Here is a 14188-nt window from a genome sequence, read left to right as displayed (position 1 = left end):
TGATTAGGGGTGGGAAAAGACTGAAAATCTTGGTATTCCATCAATTTATTAAGCAAACATTTATTGAGTACATACTATATTTGAGGCCCTAGGCTACAAACTAAAGGTAATTATGGCATAGTCCCTATGTCCTATATCCTTAACAATATAGTCAGAGGAAAGATGAAATACAAATGTATTTATAAAAAAGGTGAAAGTATGAGAGGCAACAAAGTGCTCTTGAGGGTTTATAGGAATTGTCTCGAAATTCTTGCCAGTATGGCGCTTTTAACAAAGTGGGTTTTGATGAATATGTTTTAGTTGACAAATTAACCTACAAGATATTTTAATTAAAAATTTTATTGGCCTACAACAAAATGCTTACATATTTTGCATGATATTTTTAATGGTAATGACAGTCATAGAGAACAAAGAATTATGGTAGAACATTTTAATTAAATTAATTATAACTTCTTTTTGATTGCTTGATTCATCACATGAAACTGAATTTGTGATAATCTTGTTAATACCATTTGCTTGAGTATATGGTCTACTGGAATTATATTGGGACTCTTAAAACCTAATTGTATAATAAAAATCTTCATGTATTTGTATTTTCTAGGGTTTAGATATTTTTGGACTTGATGTCATTGAAACACCTGAGGGAGAAAAATGGCCCCAACTAATTGTCCAAAAGATGCTGGATCGGGAGGAGAAAGATATGTATGTGATGAAATTGAAAGTTGAAGATGGTGGGTCACCTCCAAGATCCAGCACAGCCATTTTGCAAGTTTCTGTGATTGACATGAATGACAATCGTCCCATCTTTCGGGAGACAGAGGTTGAAGTTGCCATCCCTGAAAATGCTCCTGTGGGCTCTTCAGTCTATCAGCTCCATGCCACTGATGCTGATGTGGGTGCAAATGCACAGATCCAGTACTTCTTCAGCAATCTGATGAACCAGCTTGCTAGAAAGCTTTTCAGTCTCAACAATACCACTGGCCTCATTACCGTCAAGGAGCCCTTGGACAGGGAGCAGGCACCTGTTCATAAGTTGATGATTGTAGCAACCGATGGAGGTCCAATGCCAGCTAGGGCCATGGTAGTAGTCAATGTCACAGATGTCAATGACAACCCCCCGGTAATTGACGTCAGATTCATCATCGAGACGACCAACGGGACTGTATTTTTGTCAGAAAATGCTTCACTCAACACTAAAATTGCCCTAATTACACTAATAGACAAAGATGCTGACCGTAATGGTAGAGTGACCTGTTTCACAGAGAATGATGTTCCTTTCAGATTAAGGCCAGTTTTTGAAAATCAATTCCTGATGGAGACTTCCTCTTTCCTAGACTATGAGACTACAAAAGAATATGAAGTAAAATTGTTGGCTTCAGATGCTGGCAAACCTCCTTTGAATTGTACAACTTCTGTTTTCATCAAAGTCAGAGATGAAAATGACAATACACCCATCTTCAGCCAGTCTAGCATAGGGATTTCTGTCCCAGAGAACAATGCTCCTGGCGCTCAACTGACAAAAATCAGCGCAACTGATGCAGACACTGGAAAGAATGGAGAGATCACTTACCTGTTAGCTGGTGAACCTCCCTCTGCTTTTAGCCTGGATAATCGTACAGGCATTCTGACAGCAGTGGAACAACTGGATAGAGAAACGAAAGATAAATATACCTTCACAGTCACTGCAAGGGACAATGGGGTGCCTCGCCTGCAGTCCAGTGCTACAGTGACTGTAACAGTCCTTGATCAAAATGACAACAGCCCTACTTTCACCCACAGTGAATACAACTTCTATGTCCCAGAAAACCTGCCCAAACATGGCACAGTGGGACTCATCACCATAACTGATCCTGATGCTGGAGAAAATGGAGTTATCACTCTCACCATTCTAAATAACAATGGTAGCTTCATCATTGATTCAATAAATGGAGTCATCCGACCTAATATATCTTTTGATAGAGAGAAACAAGAGTCTTACACTTTCATAGTAATGGCCACAGATGGAGGAAGAGTGCCACGCTCTTCATCTGCCAAGGTGACCATCAACGTAGTAGATATTAATGACAACAAACCGGTTTTCATCTTCCCTCCTACCAACTACACTTTTGAGTTTGTGCCATTAGCTACTGAAATTGGCACACTTCTGTACGTAGTAATGGCTATTGATGAGGACACTGGCATGAATGCCGAAATCCGTTACCACATTGAAGAGGGAAACAAAAAGAAATTGTTTGAAATGGAAGGAGCATCAGGGAACATAACCCTGAAATCTAGATTTGTTCCTGCAGACCAAGGTTTACACAAGCTGTTGATCAAAGCTAGGGACTTAGGACAACCTGACTCTATGAATAGCAAAATACTCTTAAACCTATTTGTGAATGATTCTCTGTACAATTCTACTTTCGTCGATGAACTGCTACGCAGAACTCGGGGAAGATCAGTGACCCGTAAAGTTGCAAAGACTGATGTTGCAAGCACTTCAAGCAGCGACTATATCAAGTACATCATTGCTATCATTTCTGGTTCCATGACTGCTGTTCTGACCATCGTCATTGCTGCTCTTCTACGGTGCCGCCGATTTCCGCGCCTCAAAGGGGCAAGAAAGCAGAATTCAGAATGGGCTACTCCAAATCCAGAAAACAGCGAGACAATAACAATTAGCACAAGCAACAATAGTGGACCTAATAATGTCATCCTTAACCTCGTCTCCTTTGGCGAATCTGGGACTGAGGAGCTAGAAAATGAGGAGGAAGAGGCCTCTACCTCCTTAGATGTTGTCATTGATATTGATCAAGATACCATGGAGAAGTACAACTGGGGTACCCATTCTTCTACTTTTAAGCCTGATGGTCCTGATTTGGCCCAACACTACAAAGCTACATCTCCTCAGCCAGCCTTCCATATTGAGCCTGAGACTCCGATGCACTCAAAGCACCATGGCATCCAGGTGCTGCCTGTGGACAACACTTTTGTGCTGGGTTGTGACTCTCTTTCCAAATGTTCCTCTAGCAGCTCAGATCCATACAGCATTTCTGACTGCAGCTGTCAAGGAACCATCAAGACTACAGCCACCATTCATCCCCGACAGGTAACCCCAAGTTCCTAGAGGAATTTGGCATTTTCCTTCACTTTTTTAAAAGCTGTTTTGACTTTAAAGTATTGTAAGATTGTCTAGCCTTAAAATATAAACAGCTCTACTCTCAAGTATTGCAACTTATTGATTATGTTGAACTGATATTAGATATAAAGAATCAGAATTAACTATGAGCTAGGGGGAAATTTTGAATGTTGAATGATTCTATTAGGGACACTCCTGTCTGTAGATGGCAGTATGGTACTTCCTGTGTTAATGTAGAATATCGTTGCATAATTTGTTAAAAAAAAAAAAGGGGGGGGGGTTATGGCATTGTCCTAAACTCTATGAGATGCATAGAAATATGTTATCAAGACCAGATACAGAGCAATAAAGTGTTTCAGGACCTAATAAGTAACTTATAATGCTAATGGAGCATGGAATTGCAGCCTTCACTTGGACAAAGCCATACTACCTAAGTGTCTTTCAAAAGTAAGCAAGATATTTCCCCCCTCCCCCCACAAAGAAATGAGAGTGCCATTTTCAGAGCAGAAACTCATTCTCTTACTTTGGCTCATGGAAATCGTTTCTAAGTCACACAATATGGTGAAAATGAGAGTAGAAAGAGAAATGCAGAGAAATGTAGAAATGTATTATACTTTGCCTTTATTTTTATAGCAGAGTAAAATGTGTAAATGAGAAGTATTTCTAGATATTCTTCTTAGCATTTGTGTATTGATGAGAAATAGCCAGTATCCTTTAAGAGCCCTTCTTCAGTACGATTTTTTTTGAAGCAAATTGTGTTGTATATGATATGTGGAAGGGAAAGTAGGACGAATGAGTGTGGCAACATTGATTATCAATGAATATCAAATCTAGGGAATTAATTAAAGAGAGCTTCCAAAAGTTCTTATATAGCCTTATCTATCTGCATTTGAGAAGAAATATGTCAAAGTTGCTTTATATTAGGCATCAGCATTCACAAATGAGTTCAGTTGTTTCCATTTCTTTGATTGTTTTCTTAATGAAGCCAAGGCACATAATTCTTTGATACGTTTTGTTCCCTCCAGTGGAAGCCACACTTTAAGCTGTGCTTTTCTTTCCTTGTGTTTAGCTATAATGAATCTAACAAACAATTCCAGTCTCTCTATCACAAGTGGTACAGAAAAGCTTTGAAAAACTGTATCTGATAAGAGCATTTAAAAGTAGGAACAAATTTCCTCTTCTCTGAAGTTAAAGACACATTGAGCCAGTTTGTCATCAAGCTGGAAGAAATTACAAAAATGGGTCACTGATGAGTTTGAAAACTTTCATTTCAGATAATATGTATGATCCAACTGTAACACAAGGTGAAATTCCCTTTGTCAATCACATAATGGTCAGAAATATTTGCTATAGTGTGAATTCTTATTGCAATTCTAGGACTTCTTTTTTTAGAGTAGGTCTGCTGAGATAAGAAAAGGCAACTGGAACTTCAGGTCGTTTTTGCCTGAGAAAACGTAAAGGGAAAATATTATTTTCACAGGTTTGAACACCATGTGTAGTGAGTCTATGTTCTTTCTCTATGTTTGAGAGCATCAGCTCTCTCTTATTTTCCAATTCTTATCTCTAAGTTATTTTTTCCTAATGACTTTTTTTCAACAGAAAATTATGGTGGGACATCAAGGTTGTCATGTACACCTTTGTATATTTTTTACTTTTAAGAGACTTTAAAAGACCTTGCAGCACATATATAAAAATGTCTATGTAAAAAAAGATTGGTTTGTATTCTATGAGAAGCGTCATTCAGAAAATGGATAAGTTAGTTACAAAGAAGCTAGTATTTTTAGTCTTGTTTTTTTTTTTTTACATTTTTCTTAACCTCTGAAAGTGATTCCCAGGTGAAAATATTTTTAACTAAAAGAAAAAGATGAGAGAAATTCACTTATTTTGCTATTTTTGATGCTGTATAAAATGCCTGCAAACACATCTAAATCTTTCTCACCCTTAAAAATCTCTCCTTAAAACTCACCATGACTGTCAAGTCTATTTCCCCCTCCCTTTCTCATTCAGTTTCCTTGAAAAAGCTGACTACAGAATTCCACTACCTCCTCTCCTCTTACTCTTCTTAACCTTCTGAAATCTGTCTTCTGATCTCACTCCTCAGTTTAAACTTCTATCCAAAGTCAAAGATTGCTAGATTGCTTTTCTCAATATTTATCCTTTTTGAGCTCTTTTTAAAACATTTGACACTATTTAATCACCTTCTTTTAGGTATTCTTTTCTCTCTAGGTTTTCATAACACTACTTTCTTTTGGTTGTGCTGGTCGTTTTCAGTCTCCTTCCCTGGATCTTCATACTTCTTCCAAGTCAAGTCAAGAATTTTATTAAGTACCTACTATATGCCTGGTCCTGTGCTAAGAGCTCATACCCATTAACTGTGGGTATGCCTACAAGTTCTACTTTGGGCCCTCTTTTTTCTTCTCTCTACATTCTATCACTTGGTGATCACATCAGCTCTTCTTGTCCTAATGCCATTTTAATGTCAGTGACTCCCAGATCTATATATGCAGCCTAATCGAACTCTTTAGTTAAAAATGGATATCCCATCTATGTCTGTGACTCAGTAAGACAAATGCTAAAATCATCTTTTCACTCAAACTCATTCATTCTCAGAACTTCCCTATTTCTGCCCAAGACTGGACAATCCTTCCAATCACCCAACTTCCCAACATCAGAATGACCTTTAACGTTCCACTTTCCCTCTGCATTTAAAACCCTTCTAGTTCTGGATACAAATTAATGCATGTTAAACATTCTTCCCATTCACACATTTTATAGATCAGCCCAACTGGTCTTCTTGTTTTGCTCCACATTATAACACTATTTTCTTTGTGCTTTTGTACAAGTTTTCCTTCGTGACTGGAAAGCAGTACTTCATCTCCTCCATTTCTTAGAACCTCCATTTTCCTTTAAATCTCTAATTTCCTCAAACACCAGATTTCTTGATCAACTCTATCTAGTATACTCTCCTAGTACCTTGTGTATATTTGGTATATATCTTCCAAATATTGTATTTATGTATTTACTTATTGCCTCCCCAAGAAGCTTCTTGAAAGTACAACTTTCATTTTTGTCCTTATAGCAACAGCATCTGCCACATAAGAGATGTTTAATGAATGTTTGTTGAGTGATTGAATGTAGAAAACTTAGTCCATATTATTTTTCAATCAATTTTATTTTGTTTTTAGCTCCAGATTATCTAACCTACAATCTCTTCTCTACCCAATGAGAAGGCAAGAAACCCAAAAGCAATTACAAATACGATGTCTTTAGTCTGTATTATAACACTGATTATGGAAGAATAATGGCAAGCCATAATGTTAAGCTATACCTTAAATTGCACCATAGGAGCAGTCCTGTGGATACAAGAAACAATTATACATTTTTTTTTTTTTTTTTTTGCTGAGGCAGTTGGGGTTAGGAGACTTGCCCAGGGTCACACAGCTAGGAAGTGTAAAGTGTCTGAGACCAGATTTGAACTCAGGTCCTTTTCAGTTCAGGGCTGTTGCTCTATCCACTGTTTCATCTAGCTGCTAACTACTATATATTTTTGATAGACAAAGGTCTTTGTATGTAAAAAGGCTATTATTCCATATCAGCAATGTACTTAGTAAAATGCCTGTGTATACAAACTTTACATTGGCTACTAAATTTTGAACCCAGTGGAAAAGACATACCCCATCAGAATTCAGATTATCCACATATATTATTATGACAATTAAATCTACTTACAATAATAATATGAATAGAGGATCAGCACTAAGTATAAAGAAAATCAATTGATTCCTTCTTCAGACTGTTCTTCACATGATTAAAAAATTGAGTTGAGAAGGCAAGGCTTGTTTTGCTTCTATCATTTTTCTTTTTAAAATTTTCTTCTCTTTCGTTTCCACTTTTTTCTTAACATTGAAAGTGTTGCTATGAATATTGAGGGCCTTTCTGACTTTGACCTTCTTGGGGCTTATGCCCAATAATGGGATCTTTGGATTGAAATATATCAACAGATCCGATGAAATAATTGAACATTATTTTCTGGAACTATTATACCAATTCACATCTCTAGCAATAGACTATTAATATACTTTTCTAGGTCCCATCCAGAATTCTTTTATTTTGTCTTTTATCATCTTTGCCAATTTGATGGATGTGAAGTGAAACCTCAAAGTTTAAATTTGAATGTTGCTTTTTATATTTAGAACTTTTTTTTGACATTTCTTCTGAATGATGTTCTTATTCTTTGATCACTCATCTTTGCAACTCATGTTCTTTTTATACATGCCAGTCTGGTGTGTATCTTTTTGAATCATTTCCCATAAAGTATCAAAACAATTTCACTAGATTTCATGCCTTATCATATTTTACATGCCTATGATATACTCAATATAAATAACAAACATCAAGGTTAAACAAATATCTGTTGACCATATTGGGAAATTAAGACCACAAAATGCTTTTGAATACTTTTGACCAAGCACAAATTCTGTGATATGATTACTTCAAATAATAATAGAATTTTCTGGCTATGGTATATATATAATATATCTTCATATAAGTATCATCTTACAAAAGCTGCCCCATTCAAAATATTCCCTCTTAGATTAAAAAAAATCATAATTATTAATTTTGTGATCATAGGAAAAGATAGTGAAAATCAGGGATCATCAAATGTAGTTAATGTCTAAATCATACCTTGACAGATTTACTTTGAAAATTGAGAAATCATCTCCTATCCATGAGGATCAAAGTTCATAATTAAATCTTAAAGGTTCTAGTTCTTGACAACTATGTAGAAAGCACAAATATAGTCTGCTTCATGATAAGAAAAATTAAAATGAGTCATATATATTTTGTGGAGAAAGGGAGTGTTTTCTAATGGCAGGCCTGAAAATCTGCCATACAGTTACCCCCCTAGCCCTTTATCTTTTGTCTATGTTTTTGTTGGAAATTCCTTTGTAAGAAAGGAATGTTCATTGACATTTTCACTTTCTTGGAGATATAGCCTCTCTCTGTGTTTGTCCTCAGGACAACAGAAAAGCCACTGGCATTATTCAGTATTGACACTTGACTTGATATTTTTAAGTGTTATACAATCATCAATTATTTTACCTCCTGTTGAAATGGAAATGGGTTTTATCTGGTGTGAAGCTATTTATCTTGATCAGAATTTAGTAATAGTAGTCCAACATTATCTAACTGTTGGATGAAATCTATGTAACCTTCAAGGTTTAGAAGAATAAAATCTGCATTGATGGATTGGGGGGGAATGGGCTTCCGTAAAGGCTGTCTAAAATTCTTAGGATAGGTACAACAAAAATTTAAGGAACTAGTGACAGTATCATATCCTATTTTCTTTATTACCTTGTTTTCACATTGTTTTATACTTGTTGAAGTCCTTTTCAATCTGATGTCTTTTGGAGAGAGAAGAGCAATTGCTTACAATATATTTCAGTTATTCTGATAGGATTATTTCTAAGGTACATAAATAAAAACTGGAAAAATACATCTTGGATTCCAATTAAAATGAGTCCTGCTGGGAAAATATTTTAAATATGTGCTATATCTGCCTTATCTAGTATTCTGACCTCATTTATGTGTGAAATATGAAATATGGTGGTCATTCCTTTTATTACATGGAAGGAAATATATGATTTTTCTTTCCATATGAAATCCTCAGAGTAGACCCTAAAATGGAGTTGCTCCATTGTTTCTCCCCACAATTGGCCTAGCACATGGAAAGGAAGGAACTTTTTAACTTTCTTTTAAATACAGCATTCTCTAATGATTCATTAAAATTTTATTTTAAGTACAATTTTTTGAAAAAAAAATAATAAAAAATAGAGAAGACATACTTCATGTGGGAGAAAACAAAAATTTATGTCTAGAAAAGTATTTTGACAATGATGTTGATTGCCCTGGTCTATTCTAGCTAACCAATGGATTCTCATGTATAAGTTAAACTGATCAGGACAATTAGTACAGTGAATTTTTTTTCCATATGCTCTGTTTAATTTGGTTTTAATTTTATTATCTTTGTGTGGCAACATTATTGAATGACTGGAATACTGATATTTGTAGTTAGGAAGGACCGAGTCTCCAATCCTGTCTCTGATAGGATTAGTCATATGATTAACCATATAATTTTTGACAAGTCATTTAATCTGTTCACATCCCTGATAGCTCCATAGGATTTACCTAGTAAGTCATAGATGTACTGGGATCTATACTGGTAAAATATATATCCTATATACTTGCATATTTTTATTTTTCTTTGAATTATCTTGCCATGGCTGAAGGCTTTTATTCATGCAGTTGTGTTTAAGTTAGAATGATGTCTCTTTTTTAAATTGTCCAATCAGTTAACAAGTTTTTATTAGTACCTACTTCATGCTACATACAGTACAAGTGCTTAGGATACAAAGACAAAAAAAAACACATTTCCGTCTTCAAAGGGCTTCCATTCTATTAGCAAGAAAGACCACATGTACTAATAAACACAACATGGACATGGTAAATGCCAGATCATTTTACAGGGAAAGCATGGAACACTTGCAGAGATTAGGAAAGAGCTCATGTAGGGAGCAACATTTGAATTGAGTTGAACAGAAAATTAGGAATTTAAATAAGTAAAGATAAGGGAGTGCATTCTAAGCTTGGATACAGCCTATGCAAGGACAGACTGATAGGCAATAGAATGTTGTATGTGAGAAGCAGCTAGGAGGCCAGGGATTTGATTTATGTGAATGAGGATTGCAAAAAAAAAAGTCAAATTACTCCATTTCTACCACAAAAGAAATACAATATTCCCTTTCAGATATTCTTAGCTGTGAACACATTTCCTCTGAGAACAAGTCTCCTTGCAAAAATATCCCACACTTCTATTCCATCACTTAAAAATTAGTAAAGAAATCATTTTATCCATTTGGTTAGTTATAAAAAAATAATTTTATTGATATCATGTAGATTTTTTTATTAGTATAATGAATTCCTGGTGTGGAATGTTCCTCTACTGAGAGAATTTATAATTTAAACTCTTAGAGAGTTTCCTTGGGAGACTGAGAGGTTCAATGATTTGCCTATGGTCACAGAGCTAGTACAAGCAAGATTTGAACTTGGGTCTTTTTGATTCCCAAACTGTTCTTCCATACACTATATCACGCAGTTCTTTCCATTTAGGCAGGCCTCAGGAAACTTTTTCAACATAATAGCAGGAGCAAAATGTATAAATAAATTATAAACCTGAAAGCTGGAGAAGCATTCTCTAGTAAGTGACTATGAAAACTTACACAACTACTCTAGAGGAGTTGATTTAATTTCCAAATATAAATATGTTTTCCTGGCTTTGGGACTAGAGAATGGATGAAAGATAAATCCGAGTGTGAGCTACTCAGTCCACCAAAAGATTTTTACTGTTAAAATGCCTTAATGATAGTAAAAGGAAAAAAGAAAAAAAATTTGAAAGAAAATTCAAAAAAGGAAAGAACCATTTTGGGCATTACAACAAGTTTTGCCTATGTTAGTGTTTGTATGACCTGAGCTGTCTTGAATCTTATCCATGGTTGCTATCAGTAAGTTACTATTATGCTGTTAAAAGAAGAATGTCTGGTCTAGGCAGTCTAGACAGATGTCTAATTGAAACTCTGTCTTTGTCAAAGCTTATTTCTTTTTGGTACTACTAGTTGCCTGTGACATAGTTGAAACATTTGGATTACATTGGACCATATTCTCTTCCTGCCAAATAGAAGTCGTGAACAGTTTGAGGCTACTTGTTTGTTGTTCTGAAGTCATTCTTTAAATTCACAGTATCATTTTTTTTTATCAAGGATCAACATTATATTAATATCGAATGACACATAACAAATGAAGCTTCAAATAGACAATGGGAGGGTTAAAGTATTGAAAGTTATTGGTCGCAATTATGACAGTGCCAATAAACCAGTGTCCGGAACAACTAATTTCTGTGCAAAATAAAAGAATTATTGGTTCATATGATGAATTAGACAAATGTTCTTTCTAGATAAGGTATTCAAAAATTCATTCTTTCCTTCAATCCATAGTCATTGAGTAAATATGGTATGCAAAGCAATTTAATTGGCACAGTAGAAGGGACAGCTTTGCTGCAGCTTTGTACTAGGACAAGGAAACTCCTCTCAATTAATAATTTAAGAGTCTGAATTTGCAGAGATTTAGGCCTCCTTCATGGGAGTATCTATACAAACTTAAGTATTTTAATTATTGTTACCATTAACACTTCCATTCTCTCTGAGCTGTCTTCACTTCCTATTTCATATTCTTTTCTCAAACTTATTGACTATGAAGTTGGACCAGCAAAAGACAGTGCAGGATAGATAAGTATGATTAATATGTGCTTTGGACAGATTGTCAAAATGCCTAATTCATAGATGGTATTTTTTAAATTGGGTGGGGGAATGGGACATGGGGGCTACATACTGGGATCATAGTCAGGAAGACTGGGCTTCAAAGCCTACTTCTGATTTTTATTTCAGCAGTATGATCACTGGTAAAGCGTTTAACTTTGCTGTGCCTTAGGAAACTCATTTGGACTTAATTGTCAATTTTTGATCTGCTTGGTGCCAAAGTTCTTCAAAAAAAAATCTCTTCCATGAAATCACCAGTAAGAGGCAGATGAAAAAGTACATGGCCTCCAGTCCACTAAAGTTAAAAGATCCTCCTCCAGCTGAGGTGAGAGAGGAAGCTGAAGCTGGGGCTCTTTTCACCTAATGATTCCCTCTCAGGGTCTTCACCAGAAAGCTTCTAACCCTAAATTCCCATATATTTGAATCCTCCATTCCAATTTAACTTTATAGTTTTACACACACCCTACATGGCTTTAGTAACTATTTAGATTGTGTTATTGTTGTTAGTATCAATAGTTCATAACCTCTAAGTCATACCCCTCCTAGAAAAATGCTGAAATGCTGTGAAGGAAACAGATACAGCTAGATGTAGAGGGATAGAACACTGGGCCTGAATTTAGAGGAAGACTCAAATTCAAATCCTGCCTTAGAAATTTACTAGGTGCATGATTTTGGGCAAAACACAATCTCTGTTTGTCTTTGTTTCTTCCTCTGCGGAGATAATCATAGCAACTTCCTCCTAGTCTTGTTGTGAGAACCAGTTGAAATAATGTTTGTAAAGTGCTCAGCATAGTGTATAGCTCAGCACTATAAAAAGGCTATAATAATAATAATAATAAATGGTAATAGTAATATATTCTTGTATGCAATGAACATCATTGCTTTGATATTTATTTAGTTTCAAAAACTAGGCAGGGTGACTCAGTACAATAAATAAGGAAACATAACAGAAAGAGTGTAAATGCTATGTTGTGGTTTACACTCATTTCCCAGTGTTCCTTTTCTGGGTGTAGCTGATTCTGTCCATCATTGATCAATTGGAACTGAATTAGATCTTCTCTATGTTGAAGATATACCCTTCCATCAGAATATATCCTCATACAGTATTGTTGTTGAAGTGTATAATGATCTCCTGGTTCTGCTCACTTCACTCAGCATCAGTTCATCTAAGTCTCTCCAGGCCTCTCTGTATTCATCCTGCTGGTCATTTCTTACAGAACAGTAATACTCCATAACCTTCATATACCACAATTTATTCAGCCATTCTCCTGATGGCCATCCACTTAGTTTCCAGTTTCTGGCCACTACAAAAAGGGCTGCCGCAAACATTTTGGCACATGTGGGTCTCTTTCCCTTCTTTAAGATCTCTTTGGGATATAAGACCAGGAGTAACACTGCTGTAACAAAGGATACGCACAGTTTGATAACTTTTTGAGCACAGTTCCAAATTGCTCTCCAGAATAGCTAGATGTATTCACAGTTCCACCAACAATTATCAATGCCCCAGTTTTCCCACATTCCCTCCAATATTCATCATTATCTTTTCCTGTCATCTTAACCAATCTGAGCTATGTGTAGTGGTATCTCAGAGCTGTCTTAATTTGCATTTCTCTGATCAATAATGATTTGGAGCATCTTTTCATGTGACTAGAAATAATTTCAATTTCTTCATCCAAAAATTGTCTGTTCATATGCTTTGCAGGTCTCTTAATTTTGGGGGCTCTATTTTTCCCCTCTGTATAATGTTGGTAGTAATAGAAGTATTTTCATAAAATTAGCATTGCATTTTTAAGCATTTTTTACTTCAAAAAAGGAAATATATGTATCTGTTTTCTACTTTTAAAACTTTAAAAATTGCATGAAATATTTACATTCTGGAGAAAAAAAAAGTCATCTTACTAAAGACCAACAATCTAATTTTGGTGAAAGTAAAGAAAGCTAGTTTGTGATGTATATGTGCAAGGGTGATTAATTTCAGGTAAGAACAATTTAACTTTAGGAATTGAAATAGTAACTCAATGGAGTTCTAGGAAGGTGTAATGTGAACACATTGTATACTCCAGGGAGGGCAACAATTTCTCTCCTTCACCCTCTATGCCAATCGATGTCTAAGTATTATTAATTTTACCTTTTTCAAATCAGTCACTTCTGCCATATTATTATCTCCTACAGAGAAACTAAAATTTCACTGGTTTGAACTTGATTCAAAGATTACAGCTTTGTAATTGAAGCTAGGGCAATATTAAGAAATCTCACTTGCAAATTTTAAGCCCTGAGACTAGAAAACCAAATGCATTTGTGTATAAATCTTTCTCTTGAGGCCCAAAATCTAGCAACATAATTCACACTGAGACAAGTCCTGGAGGCTACATTTGGCTGGTATCTTTGTTTATAGATTATATATCTTTTTATATTCAACAATTTAATTTGTATGTCTTAAAGCATGTAATTAAACTTGTGGCTTTTTCTAGGTTTGGAAAAGGGCAATGAAAGAGGAGAAAAATTTAGATGTAATCTACTCTAATCCCCTTGAGGGTAAAAAACAATGCTGAAGAAATGAAGTGCCTTGCTTAAGGGCACAGAGACTTTAAGTACTCCATCTAGAATTCAAATCAGGTCTTTAGACTGGGAATGACCATACTCCGATTTATACAACCGTTACCCAGACACCATCTCATTTTGCCTATAGGGTTTTAGA

At 35.4% G+C, this 14188-nt stretch overlaps 1 protein-coding gene across 8 annotated transcripts in view; it reads left to right on the top strand.

Moving 5' to 3' along the window:
• The window catches only part of LOC141548465 (protocadherin-11 X-linked-like), a 571918-nt gene that overhangs the window by 75344 nt on the left and 482386 nt on the right, over positions 1-14188 (top strand). For all 8 annotated transcript variants that reach the window (XR_012483963.1, XM_074277360.1, XM_074277358.1 and 5 more), the window contains one exon: positions 602-3088. Coding sequence is in view for 7 of the 8 variants with exons in the window: in XM_074277358.1 (XP_074133459.1) it covers positions 602-3088 (2487 nt within the window). In the remaining variant the exon portion in view is untranslated. The remainder of the gene's footprint in view (positions 1-601; positions 3089-14188) is intronic.

This window comes from Sminthopsis crassicaudata, chromosome X (genome assembly GCF_048593235.1).
Source record: "Sminthopsis crassicaudata isolate SCR6 chromosome X, ASM4859323v1, whole genome shotgun sequence".
Classification (NCBI taxonomy): Eukaryota; Metazoa; Chordata; class Mammalia; order Dasyuromorphia; family Dasyuridae; genus Sminthopsis; species Sminthopsis crassicaudata.
The sequence above is the reverse complement of the archived record's forward strand: the minus strand, read 5'-3'. Positions and strand labels throughout refer to the sequence as shown.